The sequence below is a fragment of the Mobula hypostoma genome, chromosome 11 (genome assembly GCF_963921235.1).
Source record: "Mobula hypostoma chromosome 11, sMobHyp1.1, whole genome shotgun sequence".
Taxonomy (NCBI): Eukaryota; Metazoa; Chordata; class Chondrichthyes; order Myliobatiformes; family Myliobatidae; genus Mobula; species Mobula hypostoma.
In genome coordinates this window covers 56,530,581-56,552,085 of record NC_086107.1, presented here as the reverse complement: position 1 = coordinate 56,552,085, position 21,505 = coordinate 56,530,581, and the positions used below count along the sequence as shown (strand labels likewise).

General features: G+C 39.3%; 1 protein-coding gene across 2 annotated transcripts in view; it reads left to right on the top strand.

The window, feature by feature from the left end:
- cars1 (cysteinyl-tRNA synthetase 1) overlaps positions 1–21,505 on the top strand; it is a 69,615-nt gene that overhangs the window by 31,614 nt on the left and 16,496 nt on the right. For both annotated transcript variants that reach the window (XM_063063223.1, XM_063063222.1), the window contains 7 exons: positions 978–1,090; positions 4,469–4,597; positions 8,897–9,026; positions 9,386–9,489; positions 13,522–13,619; positions 15,648–15,837; positions 16,874–16,942. In XM_063063223.1, coding sequence (XP_062919293.1) covers positions 978–1,090; positions 4,469–4,597; positions 8,897–9,026; positions 9,386–9,489; positions 13,522–13,619; positions 15,648–15,837; positions 16,874–16,942 — 833 coding nt within the window. The remainder of the gene's footprint in view (positions 1–977; positions 1,091–4,468; positions 4,598–8,896; positions 9,027–9,385; positions 9,490–13,521; positions 13,620–15,647; positions 15,838–16,873; positions 16,943–21,505) is intronic.

The window sequence follows — 21,505 nt, the reverse complement described above, 5'->3', positions numbered from 1 at the left end:
ATTCAATTGGAGGGGAATTGATCTCTTTCACATGAGGGTGCTGAGGATTTGGAACTCCATGACTAACCAGCAGATTTATGGACTAAAAGCTTAAAAAGTCAAATTAGTCTAAATAACCCATTTTAATTGGCACAGGTCCTTGCTAAATCATCTCTCTCTCTGCTATGAATTTTCCTGATTCTGTTTTCATTCATATGGAAAACCCTCTGTACAGTGTTGATCTATTTATTTAAGGAAGAATGTTAATGCAATCAAAGTGGGTGGTTGTCTCTTGAATAGAGGATGGACATGCTAGGCTTGTGCCTATTAGAGTTTAGAAGATTAAGAGGGGATTTTTTTTAAGATATAAAATCTTGGGGCAAATTTGGAGGGTGGATGCGGAAGAATCTAGAAATGTGCTTAGAATAGGAAATGTAGTCTAATTTCTGTTACTTTTGAAGGTCGTTTCAGTTCTCTTCCTCAAAGGGTTGTGGAAGCAGTCTTTGAGAATGTTTAAGGGAAGAGTCCAAATCAAATTTCTTATCACTGACATATAGGGTGTCATGAAATTTGCTTTATTTTTTGTGGCGGTGGTACAGTGCAAGATGTAAAAAATTACTAAGTTACAATAAATAGTGCATAATCAGAATAGTGAGGTATTGGACAAATATTGTCTTAGCAAGGAGTTGAACAGATTGTGGATACGGGAGCACAGTGAGATGTATGTAATCACAATTCCGATATGATAAATGGCATTAGTGTAGATTGGTTCATCACATCCATGTGGAATTTTTCCCAAAGGCCTTTTTCTGTGCTGTATAATTCAATGGCTGTATGAGATCAACCTATATTTCATGACATGTTGGATCATGCTTATGAGGCCATGTGATGACCTCTTGATTCTAATTTACATGTGACAGGGAGACTACATAATGCAAAAGAAATCATTAATTTCAATTTCATGGATACGGGAAAAATGTTCTTAATTTTATTTTTAGGTGATCTGAGTATTTCGGCTGAGCGGCTCAGTGAGAAGCGTTCTCCCAATGACTTTGCACTGTGGAAGGCCTCAAAGCCTGGAGAACCATCCTGGGATTCACCCTGGGGAAAGGTAAGAACTATGTCCTACATCTGTCGTAGATCATACATATGGTTAAGCTGGAGCTGAGGCTAAGCATGCTTTTGAATGTAGGTCATTTAATGAAGGAATTGAAACTGGTAGAGAACAATTCAGTGTCGATTTCAGTCTAACTGCAGACAGGCACAGGTCTGTCATCAGCTCCTTGAAATGTAATATTAACCGTTCCACGCCTCAACTTTTTAGGTGTGGTTATGCAGTGTAGCATCGATGTTGTAACAATGCAGCACAGGAAGTCATTCACAGTTCTGTCCTCTTCAGCAACCCCTTTACCATTAAATATTTTCCCTTCAGTTATTTATCCTCATTATTGACTGTTACTAATCATTATTTTTCCACTTGTGAAAGGAACATATTCTTGGAAAATTATTGTAAAAGCTGGCCAAAAAAATATTATGTGCTTTTTGATACCATTTGTTCCTATGGCAGAGTGTTTTGCTATTTGTTACAGCAAAACTAGGTTCAGAAGTTGAAGATACCAACTTCAAAGTGTCAATTGTAGTGAAAATTCCATCAATTAAGCATTCTTAAACTGAGGAATACCCATGTTGACTCAGCTTGTGCAACTGCTGAAGCATTGTGTTGAGAAATAACAATTCCTGCTGTCTTTTCTGGTCTCAACTTTTTTTCTACTGGAAGTTTTTCAAACCCTTGTGATACTGAATACTGTAATCTTTGTAATAAAAACATTAATTTTCCAGTTTATCCATAAGACCCACATCCGTACTTGCATTATGTGCTTACTTTCTGTACTTCAATATCCTTCTGAATTGTGATGCTTCAAAGAGAATGCAGTTTTCTCCTGAGACCCAATGGGAAATTAATAATTCTGCATAATTTCCTTGCCTTTGTACTGTTACTTCTGTTAATCCAAAAATCCTTTTAATTTTCCAATAGACTTTTAAACTTGTTTTGCCACTTTTAAAGAGGTTTTTTATATGGTATGTGCAGGCCTTTTTGTCAGCACACCGCTGTTGTAATACGTGTTTTTTTGAGTTACTGTTGCATTCCTCTAGCCGTTCTCTTCTGATCTCTCTCATCAACAAGTTGCTTTCACACCATTCTCTGTAAACTCCAGAGACTGTTGTGCATGAAAATCCCAAGAGATCAGCAGTTTCTGAGATACTCAAACCACCCCATCTGACACCAACAATTATTTAACATTCCACTTGGATCGCATTTCTTCCCCACTCTGTTGTATAGTCTGAACAATGACTGAATCTTCTGACCATGTCTGCATGCTTTTGTGCATTGAGTTGCTGCCAGGTGATTGGCTGATTAGATATTTACATTAATGAGCAGGTGTTCCTAATAAAACTGCCACTGATTGTTTGCCACTTATTACTGGTATTCAGCAAGAGTCATATTTCCATTCTGATTTTTTGTTCAGACAAAGGATCATTGACCTTAAATGGTACCTCTTTCCTGATATCACCCGATGTGCTAATTATGTACAGCTTTTTCAGGCTTAATTTCATAGTTTCATGGGCTTTTCCTTTGCTTGCATCTGCATTTTCTAAAACCTTGTCAAAAACATTCTAAAAACAAAATAATATCAATTGCACTACACTCATCAGCATTCACTCTTTTTCAAAGAATCCTATTAAATTAGTTGAACACAATTTATCTTAATATTGATTTTCATTCATTAACCTGGAACATTCAAAGCGCTGACTATTTTTGACTCAAATAAAATGGCATCATCATATCAGAGAATGTGTCCTGGGACCAGCACTTAAGCGTCAAACAATGTAAGGTAAAGCTTATTATCAGAGTGTATATATGTTCCATCACATACAACCCTGCAATTCTTTTTCTATAAGCATACTTAGCAAATCTATAGAACAGTAACTGTAAACAGGATCAATAGATGACAAACTGTGGAATTGCAGATATAAGTAAATATCAATAAATAACGAGCATGAAATAACAAGATAAGAGTCCTTAAGTGAGTGTAGTTGACCCCTTTTGTTCAAGATCCTGATGGTTGAGGGGTAGTAACTGTTCTTGAACCTGGTGGTGAGAGTCCTGAGGTACTTGTACCTTCCACCTGATGGCAGCAGTGAGAAAATAGCACAGCTTGGCTGGTGAGGATTTGTGGACGCTGCTTTTCTACGGCAATGTTTCTTGTAGATGTCCTCAACGGTTGGGAGGATTTTACCCGTGATGTACTGGGCTGAATCCACTACCTTTTGTAGGATTTTTCACTCAAAAGCATTGATGTACCCATACCTGGCCGTAATGCAGCCAGTTAATACACTTTCCACTACACATCTGTAGAGGTTTGTCAAGGTTTTTGATCACGTGGTGAATCTCCACAGACTCCTGAGGAAATAGAGGTGCTGTTGAGCTTGCTTTGCAATTATAGTTATATGATGGATCCTGGACAGATCCTCTGAGATAGTGACACACAGGAATTTAAAGTTACTGATCCTTCCCATCACTAGTCTTCCAATGATTACTGGCTCATGGACCTCCGGTTTCCTTCTCCTGAAGTCTACAATCAGTTCCTTGGTCTTATTGACATTGAGTGAGAGATCATCACACAGAAAGTACACCACCACCTGTAATTTCTTAAGTTTGCATTGATTTGGCAAGTCACCAAAATCTTTGACACCTCTATATATGCACAGTGGAGAGTATCCTAACTTGTTGCGTCATGGACTGGTATGGTCACTAATGCCCTGCAACAGGAAAGGTCATGGAAAGTGGTGGATACAGCCAGTCCATCATAGGCAAAGCCTTCCCCACCGTTGAGTACACTTACATGCAACGCTGCTTCAAGAAAGCAACATCTATCATCAAAGACCCCCTACCACCTAGGCCATGCCCTCTTCTCATTAGTACCATCGGACAGGAGGTACAGAAGCCTTTGGCCCCACACCATCAGATTCAGGAACAGTTGTCTTTTTGCAATTGGTGTTTCAGTCTTTATGTATAGTTTCTTAAAATTCTATTTTCCCCCCTGTAAGTGCCTGCAACAAAATGAATCTCAGGCAAGTGTATGGTAACACAAGTACTTTGATTATAAAAAAAAAAACAAAATAATTCAGTTTGAACTTTGAAACAATTGACTGTCATTTGGTGTGTGTTGCTCAAATTTCCAGCATTTGCAAAATCTCTTCATCTCCTTTTTGTTTTGAACCAGTTCAAATCCACCAGACTTCTGATAACTCCCGTATCTAGTGACAATTGTGGCTGCAGCATGTTTTTAGTTTTCACCACTACATCAGTTACCATTCCATCTGTTAGCCTTTTTCATGTACAGTACTTGATATTTCATATCAAGTGCAATTTTCAACAGAGCCTTGTCATCTAATCCCATTCTCTTGTTTCCCTCTACCCTGGCAGGGACGTCCCGGGTGGCATATTGAATGCTCAGCAATGGCGGGTACGATTCTTGGAGAATCCATGGACATCCATGGAGGAGGGTTTGACCTGAGGTTTCCTCACCATGACAATGAATTGGCCCAGTCTGAGGTAATTAACATCAGGGGCTGGTTGTTGAAATCTTTTCTGCAACTTTAAGGTACAACCTTCGCAATGTTGTGAAACTATAAAAAGCTGAATATGATTTGACTGAAAGGATATATTGCACATGAGCTCCTGTGGATATTTAGTCCTGTATTACCTATTAGCACTACAGAAAATGTGTTGCGATGAATTAAGACTTTAAGATTCCATGTTTTGTAAAATTATCTTACATTTTATCTCATTCACAAAGTGCAGCATGGCCAGAACACTGGAAATGCAAAATGAAGCTCTGAATAATGTATCTTGTTTCCTCTAGAAGTTCTGAGTAGATAGCTAGAAAAAAAGCAGAAAAGGTTTGGTATATCAGGCCAGATAAAATTCCAATAGACAACATACATCAAAGTTGCTGGTGACGCAGCAGGCCAAGCAGCATCTATAGGAAGAGGTGCAGTCGACGTTTCAGGCCGAAACCCTTCGTCGTAAAATTCCAATAGTATTGCTTCAGGTATGCAAAAAAGACCTTAAATTTCTGCTACTTGGCTGGAGCTCCCAGGACTGGGCACCATCTACTCCAGCAGACTCAGGAGGAAAGCAATCAGCATAATCGGAGACACCACACACCCCAGCCACTCCGTTTGACCCACTGCCATCCAGCAAAAGGTTCAGGACACTAAAAGCCGGAACAAATAAACTGAGGAACAGCTTCTATCCTAGAGCTGTGACCTCCATCACACCACTCCCACAGAACAATGACTGAAACTGTGAGCACATACATGCATACACAAGAACTCGAAATACTTGCACTAATGGCACTCTGTGCATTACTGTGATATTCTGGTGCTGCTGTAACTTATTTTCTGCTACTTATCTATTTAAAACTGTTTTTTCTATTAGTCTTGTTTTCCATCTACCGTTTTATTTAATTGCCTGAGAGGAAGCCAGACAGTTTCACTGTACCTATGTATAATGACAATAAAGATCATTCTATTCAATTCAATGTTGGTAGGCATGGTATAGATTATGGTTGTTTGTTTACTCCAGAAAGTATATCCACTTTGGGGCATTAAATACATTTATTATGGGCTTTTGAATACCTTCAGCCATAATTCTAAATTACATTCATTAGATGGAACTTGGTTATGGCCATATAAGTGCAAGAAGCCATGAAAGGACTCTAAATTGAATACTTCAGCTTTATAAGTGCATAAAGCATTTGTATAGCCGGCTGGTGCTGTAGTGGCATCTGCACTAGACTTCGAGGCAAGTGGTCCTGGGTTGGAATCCAGCCAGCTCCTTGCACGCTTTCCATCTGTGCTGGGTTGAGGGTTGAACTAGCAACTGAACTGGTTTATATATTTAAAAGATAAACAGACAAATGCCAAAGAAATGGCCAGGCTGCTGCCCAATGCACCACTAGACGTGGAAAGGAACAAACAGCAAAGCATTTGTATAAGTATATTCCCTCTCCTTCAGTCAATTTGATGGTAGACTGTTATGACCTGTAAAGAATACCTGCATGACATCCTCAGCTGTCATTGTGTAGTTAATGACCCAAGAAATACAACTCCTGGGAAGCTACAAGGTAGAGTGCTGGATGTGGATTTTAGTAAGGCGTTTGACAAGGTTCCCCATGGAAGGCTCATCCAGAACATCACGAGTTGTGGGATGCATGGAAGCTTGGCAGCATAGGTTCAGAATTGCTGCCCACAGGAGACAGAGGGTGGTAGTGGATGGAGCACATCTTGCCTGGAGGTAAATGACGAGTGGTGTTCCTCAGGATCTGTTCTGCAACACCAGTTCTTTATGGTTTTTATAAAGGACTTGGTTGAGGATGTCAAAGGTAGGTCAGTAGGGTTTGCGGATGACACAAAGGTTGGTGATGTTGTGGATTGTGTAGAAGGTTGTTGTGGACATGAGCAGATTGTGGAGCTGGGCTGAGAAGTGGCAGGTGGAGTTCAATCCAGAAAAGTGTGAATTGATGCACTTTGAAACATTGAACTGGAAGGTAGAATACATGGTTAACAGCAGGATTCATAGATGAACAAATGCATCAAATCTATAGATCCCGCAAAGTTGCTGCACACATTAGGGTGGTTGAGAAGGTGCATGGTATGTGGCCTTCATTTTGGGAGATTGAGTTCAAGAGCCGTGAGGTAATATTGTAGCACTATAAAACTCTGGTCAGACCACACTTGGAGTATTGTGTTGCGGTCACATCATTATAGGAAGAATGTGAAGATTTCATGGAGTGGAGATTTACCAGGATACAGCCTGGTTTAGATAAAATGCCTTATGAGAAGAGGTTGAGTGAGGCTAAGCACATCTCCTGTATATATCTAAATTTGCTGTCCCAGGCCAAATCAAAGGTGGTGACGAATCAGCATAGGAGGGAGATTGAAAATCTGGCTGAGTGGTGCCACAACAACCGCTTACTCAATGTCAGCAAGACCAAGAAGTTGATTATTATTGACTTGAATCCAGAGGTCCATGAGCCAATTTTCAGAGGTGGAGAGCATCATCAACTTGAAATTCCTTGGTGTTATCATTTCGTAGGATCTGTCCTAGGTTTAGCAAGCAAGTGCCATTACAAAGAAAGCAGCAGCACCTCTACTTCCTTGGAAGTTTGCGAAGATACGGCATGTCATCTAAAACTTTGACAAACAGATGTGTAGTGTAGAGTAGATTGAAGTTGCATCACAGCCTGGTGTGGAAATGCCAATGCCCTTGAATGGGAAAAGCCTACAGAAGATGGTGGGTACAGCCCACTCCATCGCAAGTAAAGCCCTCCCCATCATTGAGCACATCTACTTGGAGCACTATTACTAAAAAGCAGCATCCATCATTAAAGACCCCCACCACCTCAGCCATGCTCTTCTCGGTGCTGCCATCTGGAAGAAGGTACAGGAGATTTGGGATCCACATCACCAGGTTCCAGAACATTTGTTACCCATTAATCATCAGGCTCTTGAACCAGAGATGTTAACTTCATTCAGATTCACTTACCCTACTATTGAACTGTTGCCACAACCTATGGATTCACTCTCACTCTTCACTGCATGTCCTTAATATTTACTGCTTTTTTTTATATTTGCCTTTTATACATTGTTATCCAACCTGTTGAGAGTGTTTTTTCATTGGTACTGTCTGGTTTCTTGTATTTACTGTGAATGCCCACAAGAAAATGGATCTGTGGTGACGTGTATGTACTTGCTGTGAACTTTGAGGGCTTTTCTCTTTGGAGTGAAGGGGGATTAGGAGTGACTTGGTAGAGGTGTTTGAGATCATAAGAGGCATAGATAGAGTTGACAGCCAGCAGCATTTTCTTAGGACAACAATGACTAACCAGAGGACATCCTTTTAAGGTAAATAGAGGAAAGTTTAGGGAAGAAAGAGGTTTTATCTCCAGAGTGGTAGGTGTCTGGAATGCACTACTGGGGGTGGAAGTAAGAGCTGATACATTAGGGGTCTTTAAGAGGCTCTTAAATAGACAGATATGAAAGGGAAATGAAGGCTTATGGACTGTGTAGGGTTAGATTGATTGAGGAGCTGGTTAAAAGGATGGTGCAACATTGTGGGCCAAAGGGCTCTTACTGAGCCGTAAATTTGTATTCTGATGTAACAAAGGGCATGCGCCACTGGTTTATACAAGGGAAGATTCCACAAACATCATTCTGATAATGCTGAAACAGTTTTTAGTCATCTTGATTTAAGAACAAGCTTCTTTAAAATTCTGCTGTAAATTATTATTTACCTAATAAGAGTTGTGGAAGCCCATGTCAAATACTGCATCTGGAAAATGCCTGCTGTTAGTGTAGAACTCCTTCAGTATTCCACTGGAAGAAGGTTTAGAGTTGAGTAGACTCTGGAATGAGACTTGAGCTCATGGCCTTCTGATTCAGACATGAGCGCTACCAATTGAACCATGGCTAGAATCTCTTGTAAGTACTGTGGTAAATCAGCTGTTGATTTCCTATGTACACACATGACCTGATTTGAGACTTCTTATACAGGTTATCAGGGATCTTTATTCTGAATGTACTCCCATGTGCTACTGGAATTTCTCATGTTGGTGTCCAATAAAGAAAGCGTGGTCCATTATTTAGAACCAAAATTCTTTGCCTTAAAAAGTTTTAAATTTTGCATTTTAACAAGGAAATAAAATGTATAGAGTGGAACTGATCTTGTTGCAGCATCTTTTTCCATGATGCAAGGTAGTTCAAATGTTCCAATTCTGCAGGGTGACTGAATGAAATCATAGTACTCAATTGTTGTTGTGTTGTTAAAGTTATTGCTTTCTGTCCACAGGCCTATTTCGACAACGACTACTGGGTTCGCTACTTTCTCCACACTGGGCATCTTACTATTGCAGGCTGCAAGATGTCAAAATCTTTAAAAAATTTTATAACCATCAAGGAAGCACTGAATGCAAATACAAGTAACTAAACTAACATTTTCACTATTATTGTTAAAGTAAAACTCCAGTAATCTGCTACCCAACTATTCAGAAATCGTGATAGGTTCTCTGTTTCCTGCATTTCCCTGAAACCCACTAAGAGCCCTGATTCCCGTACACTCTTTAAACTTGTGTTCAATGGAAATTTTGTTTATAATACCATATTTTTCTTAGATGTGAATGTAAGTAGATCAGAGAATCTGACACTCTGGAACTATACTCAAGTCATCAGAATGCCTAGTTATTACTTCTTTCATATAGATGATTTTTAAGTTTTTTAATTCAGACCTAATTGCTTCAGTGCTCTGTTTTAACATTGTGTTAATGTCACGTGATTGCAGGTCGACAGTTGCGTTTGGCATTCCTCATGCATTCCTGGAAGGACACATTGGATTATTCCAGCAATACCATGGAATCTGCAGTTCAATATGAAAAGTTCTTGAATGTAAGTCTATTTCATGCTCCTTTATTATATGATATATCTTTACGATTGAAATAACATGTTATATCAAAGCGTCACAGGGAATCAAATCATTTTGCGCAGAGTTATTTATATACAAAGTGAATGTGTGTATATGTATGTGTGTGAATTCAGTAATTAGGATTTTAAAAATCAACCACATTTCTTGGCCTTGGTACAAATTTGATAAATCTTATTAAGAGAAATTTCCTTTCTGAAAAGCCTGATTTGTGAACCTTGACTTGGTTTGAGACACCATCTTAACCATGCATAAGACTACCACAAATATAGAAGCTTGTATCCCAGCTATCTGATCCCAAGATATTGCTGTAGGATTCCCCAGAGCATTGTCTGAAGCCCATTTCAGAATCGGGTTTATTATCACTGGTATGTGACGTGAAATTTGTTAACGTAGCAGCAGCAGTTCAATGCAATACATAATCTAGCAGAAAAAAAATAAAACAATAATAAATAAGTAAATCATTGTGTATTGAATAGATTTTTTTAAATAAGCAAAAACAGAAATACTTTTTTTTTTAAAAAAGTGAGGTAGTGTCCAAAGCTTCAATGTCTATTTAGGAATCGGATGGCAGAGGGGAAGAAGCTGTTTCTGAATCGCTGAGTGTGCGCCTTCAGGCTTCTGTATCTCCTACTGATGGTAACAGTGAGAAAAGCGCATGCCCTGGGTGCTGGAGGTCCTTAATAATGGACACTGCCTTTCTGAGACACCACTCCTGAAAGATATCCTGGGTACTTTGTAGACTAGTGCCCAAGATGGAGCTGACTAGATTTACAACCTTCTGCAGCTTCTTTCGGTCCTGTGCAGTAGCCCCTCCATACCAGACAGTGATGCAGCCTGTCAGAATGCTCTCCACAGTACAACTATAGGAGTTTTTGAGTGTATTTGTTGACATGCCAAATCTTTTCAAGCTGCTAATAAAGTATAGCTGCTGTCTTGCAGTCTTTATAACTACATCGATATGCTGGGACCAGGTTAGATCCTCAGAGATCTTGACACCCAGGAACTTGAAGCTGCTCACTCTCTCCACTTCTGATCCCTCTGAGGATTGGTATGTTCCTTTTGAATGATTAGAAATGGAATATGTACTGAAAATTGCAAAGTGTTCATTACAATTGTCATTTCCTCAAATAATAAAGAACTTTGTCCACACTTGCAACCAAACCAAGACCATATTCAGTTAAGTAGGGAGTCGTACACGTGTCAAACAGCCTCTATTTCCAAGGAGGTATAGAAACACCTTCTCTTTGGATAATAATGGCATCAAGTGGCATTAATGTTACTAAATCCTCCACCAATAGCACAAGTCTTCATTTATTAGGAATATATTTGGGCCAGTCACATAATTACTGCGCCTAAAACAGCAATTCTGAAGTTGGAGTTTCTTTGGGGAAATAACTCTCATTGATTTTTCCACCATCAACAAGTGGGAATGATTGAGTGTCTAAATGAGTGTAAAATCAGTTTTGACTTCTCCTGATGAAGGGTCTCAGCCTGAAATGCAGGCTGTTTATTCCTCTGCATAGATACTACCTGACCTGCTGAGTTCCTCCAGCATATTGTGCCTCTTATTCGGCGTCTCCTATGGTTTGGTTGAAGTACCACTGAATTCCAGTGGGTGGCATTGTTGGTATATTTAATACCACCACTTCATTTTCAGTAAACACAAAAAAAATCTGGTGAACACAGCAGGCCAGGCAGCATCTATAGGAAGAGGTACAGTTGACGTTCTGGGCCGAGACCCTTCGTCAAGACTAACTGAAAGAAGAGACTTGAGATAGTAAGAGACTTACTATACCCTCATTCAAGATTAGTATTTCCAGTACACAAGTATAAAGGAGAACTACTCCAGATCCAATGCAGCAAAAAAAACATAAGATGAAGATCACTATAATTTAAAAAAAAAACCCAATTACAGTACATAGCTTCTGTACATTGATGGTATGTCCATAAATCAACATGAGGCACAAGACTGTCTGCACATAAGGTGACTGACAGGAAATGATAAAGCAGTGGTGGTGGAGAGCATGGAGGGCTGAGCTAGCGTTAGAAGTGTTGATCAGCCTTGCTGCTTGGGGAAAGTAGCCGTTTTTTCAGTCTGGTGGTTCTGACGTGGATGCTACATAGTCCCCCCTCCCTGATGGGAGTGGGGGACATGTCCTTGATGCCACGTAGGCTGGTGCCGGAGATGCATTGAGCAGCTTTGACTACCCTTTGTCGAGCTTTCCTGTCCGCCGCACTGCTGTTATTGACCCACACCTCATCCGATCTGGTGTGCATTGGTTTTGCTCTGCATTATCAATGATTCTTCAAAGAGTGACCTGGGGGAACAAATCTCCATTTCTGATGTGGGTGGCTGCTGGCTTGCCAAGAAATTGACCTTTAAGAAATCTTGTATTTTCAGTCTCTGTGGTGACCACGGAACTCCACAACAAGCCAGGTGCTATGTCGGTTTAATCATTGGCGGCTTGACAATCTAACCAGCTCTATTGGTCCACAATGTATTAGGCAGAAGATTGAGATCAATAGGTTGACAATTTAGTTCTTCTGGTTAATAAAAATACATAAATAGAGAGTTTAAATTTGTTCGACTTCCATTGCAGAGAACACATTTCTACCTCCTTGCACTTCTGAAAAGCTTAATTAATATTTTGACTATGTCTCATCTGTCTATCCTAATTGCTGTCCTTACTATCTTGGCAACAGTAACCAACCTAATGAATTCAACCCTTGTTAGTGTAATCTCTCCTTGTAATTTAGCCTTTGGATTCCACATTAATTCTGGTGAGTCTACAGTGCTCTCCCTCCAACAATAATATAAGCTTCCAAAGTTGTGACACCTGGAACCATTCCAGCTGTTGCCTAACCAGGACTTGGAATATCTCTATGGCAACTAACCACACATATTGCTTTAAATTTAAAAACCAGCTTTCCTTTAGCATTTTAAAATGGTTTTTAATTATCTGCGGCTTTTTCAAGGATCTATGTGCATGGGCCCACATTTTTTTGCGATTCCAGTTTTTCTCTTTCCAAGTAAAATAATATATCCACTTTTAGTTCAATTGGATCATACCTTGTTTATTTTAGCTTTGGCTGACAGTAAAATTTGAATAAGGCATAATGAATTCAAAATTTCTATAAAGTTAGTTTTGATAATTTCTCACAGGAGGTGTTTTTTTTCCCCCCCCTGAAGGATTTTTTTGTCCCATAAACCACCAAAACTACTAAGTGCTTTATTTTTGTTCAGATTTCCAGAAAAAGCAGTTGCTTTCATTGTATTCAGTGATTGAAAGGGAAGAAGTTTTTTTTTGTGTCCTTTACTCAGTGTATATCCAAAGTGTTATGAATGAACAATCTGTGACTATGCCAGTTACACCCAGAATATGATCCACCATCCATAGCTTGATTTGGTTAGTCCTTTTGCAGGGACAGCCTCTAAAGTGGAAACTGTTATTTTGGAGTGCAGGAGTAGGCTTTTCTGATTAATTTTCTGGCATTATGTAAGCCAATATTCATGAAGAATGTCAGCCAAGAAGGAATGTCATGTGAAAGGGGATGTTGGTGGGAAAGGTGAAGTCTCCGATTAGTATCGTGCGCGAAGGGTGTCAACTGGTATTTTACACAGTTAATGTTCAACATCCCATGATAAAATGAGACATGGTGCTTGATCGATATCTTTACTGTCTGTATCATACTCCCTAGAAACAGTGACTTTTTCACTTTCTAATTGACATCCCATTTCTAACATCTTACACACTATTGACACACCTACAAATGTTCGTACAAAAAAAAAAATTCTGGTTTGTAGTCTTTCATGCCATCCATTCCTTTCTGTAACTTGTATTATTTTGTGTGACTATGCTTGATAAAGAGTGGTGAGAAAGTTTAATAGTGAAATTGACTTGGTTGAATTCATTGTGCAAACATGGAGCCTTGATGGCAGATGTCTTCCAGGTCACTCGAGTGTCCTTCTGAGACTAGTACTATTTGTTTTACAGGAGTTCTTCTTGAATGTCAAAGATATTTTGAGAACCCCAACAGATATCACAGGACAGTTTGAGAAGTGGGAAGAGAAGGAGGTGGCACTTAATGAACGGTCAGTGTCAACTTACTCATCCAGGGTGGGCGTAGACCATAAATCTTCTTGTAATTAATTATTACTGGAAGGTTATACATTACAATTCTGTTTATTGATCATTGGATTATGTATTGTTTGCAGCTGAATGATTTTTTTGAAAATAATTTAGATATTCAGTGTCTCAAGTTTGCAGATCTCATTTAGAAGAACAGCTTTGGTGTAATTAGTTGGCTCATTAACATTGTCTACTAAACTAATGTGATTTGCTTCTAAACAAGACAAAAAGCAAAACTATCCACAAATAGCATCTATGCTCTTGTCCTTTATCTGTCATGTGTTGCGTCAGAGAACTGACTCCAATATTGGTAATGGTACCTGTAAAACCCCAGCTGATTCATTGTTTTGTCAAGAGTCAATGAACCATTCATCTCAGCATCATTCATGATGGCACCACTGGTGGCCTTGCCTGTAAGTGACAACAAATGATTATAGGTAAATAATTGCCAAACAAGTCAATGAAAAAACTTTTGGATGTTGCCAACAATGTAGTCCAAAAAAAAAAATTGGTTTAGGAAGGACCTTGTCACAAAGGGAAGAGGTGCTGAGAGTTTCATTATGACAGAATAATTGCCAAAGGTTACTTTGCAGCTACATTAAATGATAAAGGAACTCATGACAGGTGAATATAACTCGTGGTGAGATATGGGCATTATATTTAAAACAAATTAAACATCTTGAAGGTGGAAAAGAAATCACAATAGTTTAGTCTGGTCATGAACTGTGGCTGACTGTTTCAGTAGCAGATGGTCTGATGCCATAAATGAGGTCAAGGAGGTGGAAGATAATGAAAAGAATAACAAAACAAGAAAACTGCAAGTAATGGGAATCTAAGATAAAAACAAAATGTTCTTAATACTCAGCACGTCTCTGGAGAAGCAGGATTAATATTTCAAGTCAGTGGCCTTGCTAGAGAGCTTATGAACCAACCCAAAGCATTGACACAGGTTCTGTCTTTAGAGATGCTGTCTGACCTGCTTAAAGTTTACAGCATTTTCTCTTTTTATTTTGTGATGGAAAGGATATTAGATTAGATTATGAGGACACGCAGTCCTCTTATATTGTCATTTAGTAATACATGCATTAAGAAATGATACAATGTTCCTCCAGAAAGATGTCACAGAAAGATAAGACAAACCAAGACTAAAAAAACAGATAAAAACCACATAATTGTAACATATAGTTACCACAGTGCAAAGCAATACCGTAATTTGATGAAGAACAGACCATGGGCACGGTTTAAAAAAAAAACAAACAACTCTCAGTGCCTCGAAAGTCCTATTATCTCACACAGACGGTAGAAGGAAGAGAAAAAAACTCTCCCTGCCATGAGCTTCCAGCGCCGCAAACTTGCCAATGCAGCATCCTGGAAGCACCTGACCACAGCTGATTCTTGAGTCTGTCCGAAAACTTTGAGCCTCCGACACCGAGCACCATCTCTGCCGAGCACTTCAACCCTGGCAACAGACATAGGCAAAGCCAAGGATTTGGGGCCTTCAGAGATTCTTGATCGCACAGTAGCAGCGGCAGCAAAGTAGGCATTTCAGAAGTTTCTCCAGATGTTCCTCCATGCTCCTCCGGTCCGTCTCCATCAAATCAGGATTGTGCACGGCATCCTACTTCACAAATATGATATAATTTCGGAGCGGCCGCACGCGCTGCGTCGCCATCTTCTCCTCCCCTCCAGATATGATGTTCTTGATTAGTAAGGGTGTTAAAGGTTATGGGGAGAAGGCAGGAGAATGGGTTTGAGAGCGATAGTAAATCCGCTATAATGGAATGGCAGAGCAGACTCAATGGACCAAATGGACTAATTCTGTTCGTTTCCTTATGGAAACTCTGCTGTCAGAGTCTGATGAATTTGTAATACTAGTCCAGCTTAAGACTGATTAGGAAGAGGAAAAATTTATGTTGGAGATGAAGGACAATGATGTTATCTCCCCAAAATAGAAGTAGTTTTACAATTAATATTTTACCCTTTTCAATTAGGTTTTTTGAGAAAAAAGCAGATGTACACAGAGCACTCTGTGACAACATAGACACACGCACGGTGATGGAGGATCTGCGTGCCCTTGTGAGCCAGTGTAACACATACATTGCAGTGAAGAAGAGCAACAAGGAGTTGCCAAATCGCATGCTGCTGAGAACCATTGCAACATACCTGACAGAGATGCTGAAGGTAAGGCCAGGGCAGATGATGCAGAGTGGGTCATAACTTCCAACATGCCAAAATTTCCAAAGCCATTGACACCTAATCATACAATTGTAATTTACTTTTAAATACACAAAAAAGTGTGTCATTTAGGGGACCAAATTTGCCATTCTTGCCCTTCTAGCTCCAAACTGGTAACAGTGTGGTAGTCTTCATTTGTGTCATGAAGTGGTCAGGTTCTCCATTCAGTCGTTGGTTACTCCCTGATGTATCGGCAGGACAGACCCATTAGAGGGTGGCATGCCTGTATGAAGATGGGAGGAAGTTGACCCTCAACATTGGTTGTATGGCCCATAATGTCTTGGGTATTCAGAAACCAGAATCTGGAATTTGAATAAAGACAGTTATGGAAGTATGAAAAGTCATAATAGAACATGCAGAAAACCATAAAACAGAAGTGTAGTCATGTTAGGTAAAAAAAAATGTTTGATAAATCATAGTTTTTTGAGTAAATAACAAGCAGGGTAGATAAAAGAGAACCAGTGTGTCATATATGTGGATATTTAAAATGTTTCTAATATACTGCACAAAATTGTGTGTAAAATAAGTCTCATGATAAGATTAAAGTATCAGTCTAACAAAGGAAGAGTAGGAATAAATATTTTGCAGATTGCCATACTTTTACTTATAGAATGTCACATTGATCACCAATAGTAGGTCCAATTATTCACAGTTTATATTAAAGAAAATAGTCTGATGCAAAACCAGTGTGAAGAAAAAAAAGCTTTTTTTTTAAAGCAAGGTGAACAAATTAAGTGGAATAGTGAAATGTATTTCAGGAAAATGTGGTGTTACACAGTTTAAGAAAATTCAAACAGTGAGGAGAAGCTAATAAATGCTAGGATACAGAAGTTTGATAACAGGTGAAAGACTTGGATGCATTGCAAAAAACTTCGTATTTGAGGTGTGGATGGTAAAGAATATCAGTTGTCAAGCCTTGTAAGCCTGGCAGTGGGAGACAAAATTGTTATTTGACTCTCTTCATGTTCCCATTTATCATCAGATTTTTGGAGCAATAGAGGGCGAAGAGACCCTTGGGTTCCCTGTTGGAGGAGATGCTAAGATTTTTAATGTAAGTATTTTTCATTCTCTTCCAAAAAATGTTGCTTCAACACTGAAGAATTCTGTATACAACAAAAAGCTTGATTTTTTTTAATCCCGGTTTTTTTTTCATCTTCTTGAGAGAACCTTGGTTTCACATTTCATTTAGCAGGTACCATTATCCTGCGGTTTCACACTGTCACCCCTGAATCTGTGCCCAGGTTCTGAAGTGTGATATCTCAGTTTTATGAATTATAGGTTACCACTCAGTTAAATTTGACTCAAAATTAATGCTTCCCAACAAATGTACAATGACCATGGGAATCAGTGTGTAATTGACAGAAACTGGCTAAATAACTGTCCATAAGACTATAAAATAGAGTAGCTGAATTAGGCCATTCAGCTCAATGAGTCTGCTCTGTACCCGCTCAAGCCCATTCTCCTGTTTTCTGCCTGTAGCCTTTGACTCCTTTACTAATCATAACCTTTGACTCCTTTACTAATCATAACCTTTCAACTTTGCTTTAAATATGCCAAAAGACTTGGCCTCCACAGCCATCTGTGGCAATGAATTCCACAAGTTCACCATCCTCTGGCTAAAAACAATTCTCATCTCCCTTCTAAAGGGACTCTTTGTATTCTGAGGCTGTGCTCTCTGGCCCTAGACTCTCCTACTATTGGAAACGTTCTCTCCGAGTCCAGTCTATACAGACCTATCCAATATTTGGTAGGGTTCAGTAAGAGATTCCTCTCTTATCTCCCCGCCCCCCCCCCCAAATCATTCTAAACTGCAGTGAGTACAGGCTCAGTCAAACATTTCTCATGCGTTAATCCTTTCATTCCCGGGATCATTCTCGTAAGCCTCTGGACTTTCTCCAATGCCAGCGTATTTCTCCTTGGTTACAGGACTTAAAACTGCTCTCAATACTCCAAGTGTGATCTGACTAGTGCTTTATAAAGCCTCAGCAGTACATTCTTGTTTTTTTATTCTAGTTGAAATAAATACTGAGATTGCATTTGCTTTCCATACTACTGACTCAACCTGCATGTAAACCTCTAGAGAATCCTGCACTAGGACTTGCAAGTCTTCTTGCCCCTCTGATTTCTGAATTTTTGGCCCCATTTAGAGAATAAACTACACCTTTATTTCTTCTGCCAAAGTACATGACAATAAACCTCTCCATTGTGTTCCATCTGCACTTGTTTGCCCCACCGGTCCAAGTTCATCTGCAAACTCTCTACTTCCTCAACGTTATCTGCCTCTCCACCTATCTTTTTAATCATCTGCAAACTTGGCCACAAAGTCAACCAGATCATCAACATATAATGTGAAAAGTAGCAAGCCCAACACCGACCCTGCAGAACACCACTAGGTGCCAGCAGCTTATTCCCACTCTTTGCCTCTTGCCAATCCTCTGTCCATGATAGTACCTTCACTGTAATACCATGTGCTCTTCTCTTGTTCAACAGCCTGATGTGCAGCACCTTATCAAAGGCCTTCCAAAAATCCAAATAAATAACATCCACTGACTCCCCTTCATCAATCCTGCCAGTTCTTTCCTCAGAATTCGAACAGCTTTATCAGGCAAGATTTCCCCCTAGTGGAAACCATGCTGACTTTAGTCTATTTTATCATTTGTCTCCCAACACCCAGAAACCCCATTGTTAATAATAGACTCTTAAAATCTTACCAACCACTGAGGTGAGGCTCACCAGCCTATCCTTTCCTGTCATTTGTCTCCCTCTATTAAAGAGTGGAGTAATATTTACAATTTTCCAGTCCTTTGGAACCACTCCTGATTTCTAGTGATTCCTGGCTCTAATGGCTCTAAATATCTTCAGCTGTCAGTCAGAACCCTGGGGTGTAGTCCATCCTGTCCAAGTGATTTATCAACCTTCAGATCTTTAAGCTTTCCAAGCAATCTTCTGCTTAGTGATAGTATCTACACTCACTTCTGCCCCCTGACTTTCTTGAATTTTTGGCATGTTGCTCATGTCTTCAACAGTCTGATGCAAAATACCTATACAGTTTGTCCATATTTCATTGTTCACCATTACCACTTCTCTGGCATTATTTTCCAATAATTCATTGCGCTCTCTTGTCTGTCTTTTAATCTTTATATCTGACAATGTTTGGTATCATCTTTTATGTTGCCCTCTTCTCCCCTTACTGCTTTTTCAGTACAGTCTGTTTTTAAAAGATTCCCAAACATCTAGCTTCCTGCTAATTTTTAGCAGTATTATATGCCCTCTTTCTTTTGCCTTTATGCTGTCTTTGACTTCCCTTGACAGCCACAAGTGTCTCATCCTCCCTTTAGAATGTTGGCTCCTCTTTGGGATGAAATGATTCAGCAACTTCTGAATTGCTCCCAGAAATTCCAGCTATTGCTGCTTTGCTGTCATTCCTGCTAGTGTCCCCTTCCAATCAGCTTTGGTCAGGTCCTTTCTTGTGTCTTTGTAAATGCGAGAAAGTCTGCAGATTCTGGACGTCCTTTGTAGTTACAACTGTAATAATGATGCATCTCATTTTAACTTCTCCCTCTCAAACTGCAGAGTGAATTCTATATTATTATGATCACTGCCTTTCTAAGCGTTCCTTTACCTTAAATTCCCTAATCACCTCTGGTACATTGCACAGGACCCAATCCTTGCATTTTTCCCCACTGGGCTTGACCACAAGCAACTATTTAAAAACTCATTGAGTGGGTATTCTACACATTCCTCCTCTTGGGATCCAGTGCCAGTCTACCTGCAGTTGCAAGAAAAAGTTTGTGAACGCTTTGCCTGGTTTTCTGCATTAATTACTCATAAAATGTGGGCTGATCTTAATCTAAGTCACAATAATAGACAAATGCAATCTGCCTAAACTAATAACACATAGACACTTGTATTACTTGTCGATACTGAGTACACCATTCAAACAATCGCAGTTCAGGTTCAAAAACCTTAGAATTATAGAGATGCATGAAGCTGGAAAAAGTTACAAAAGGATTTCTAAAGATCTGAGGGTTCATCAGTCCACAGTAAGAGAAATTGTCCTCAAATGGAGGAAATTCAGTATTGCTACTCTCTCTAGGAGTGAGTGTCCTGCAAAGATTACACCAAGAGCACAATACTGAAGTAGTTGTAAAAGAACCCAAGAGTAACAGCAAAAGACCTATAGAAATTCCTAGAACTTGCTAAAGTATCTGTGCATATGTCCATTCTAAGAAAAACACTGAACAAGAATAGTGTTCATGGAAGGACACCACAGAAGAAACCACCAAAGACCACCTGGATGTTCCCCAACACTTCTGGGACAATGTTCTGTGGATGGATGAGACAAAAATTGAACTACTTGGCAGAAATGCACACTGCTGTGTTTGGAGGGGAAAGAGCACTGCACACAACATCAAAACCTCATTCCAACTGTGAAGCACGGTGGAAGTGGCCTCATGGCTTGGGTTTGCTTTGCTGCCTCAGGACCATGTCAGCTTGCAATTGTTGAGGAAACAATGAATTCAGAATTGTATCAAGGTATTTTACAGAAAAATGTCAGGGTAGTGGTCCATCACCTGAAGCTTAGTAGAAGTTGGATGATGCAACAAGACAATGATCGGAAAGACAAGAGTAAACCAACAACAATGTTTTTTTTTAAAAAAACAGATGATTTGTGTTTTTGGAATGGCCAAGTCAAAGTCCAGACCTTAATCCAATGATGAACTGAAACATTTTTGCCTGGAGGACTGGTCTAAAATTCCTCCTCACTGTTGTGCAAATCTGATCAGCAGCTACAGGAAATGTTTGGAGGTTATTGCTGATAAAGGAGATTCTACCAGTTATTAAATACAAGGTTTCACATCCTTTTCTGGCCTGGACTGAAGGATTAAACAATGTGTTCAATAAAGACATGTCAAGTACAATTGCTTGTGTGTTATTAGTTTACTCAAATTGAGTTTGTCTATTATTATGACTTGGATCAGGCTATGTTTTATGAGTAATGCAGAAAACTAGGTAATTGCAAAGGGGTCATGAACTTTTCTTGCAACTGTATATGTACATAATAAATTTACTTTACACATTTTGCCAATCACCAGCACTTGGCATTTGAAAATTTTACATTTCAACCCTGAATTATTGAAACGCAAAGCTTCTTTCCATTTTAATAAGGGTTCACAAACTCTTTCTTGCAACTGTACATAACTTAAGTGCCCAGGACCACCATAGCATTGCCTTTCTTGCATGTCTTTTCTGTCTGTTGTTAAAATTTATACCCTACATCCTGACTACTGTTCAGAGGCCTGTATATAACAACTAACAGTGTCTTTTTACCCTTGCAGTTACTTGGTTCTGCCCACCTGCCTGTCTTTTTATGTTAGTCGTTGGATGTTTAGCTACCAGCTGTAATTCGTTTTCAGCCACAACTCTTAATGCCCACAATATTCCTACCTGCCAATTTCTAACTGTTATAAGCCATCTACCTTGTTTGTACGCCATGTGTATTCAAATATAACACCTTCAGTTCGGTATTCACTACCATTCTTTGTTAAATTCTTATTCCTCTAAACTTTATCTTTTTGATATTCTTGAAACTAAGGTAACCTCTCTTCTGTTC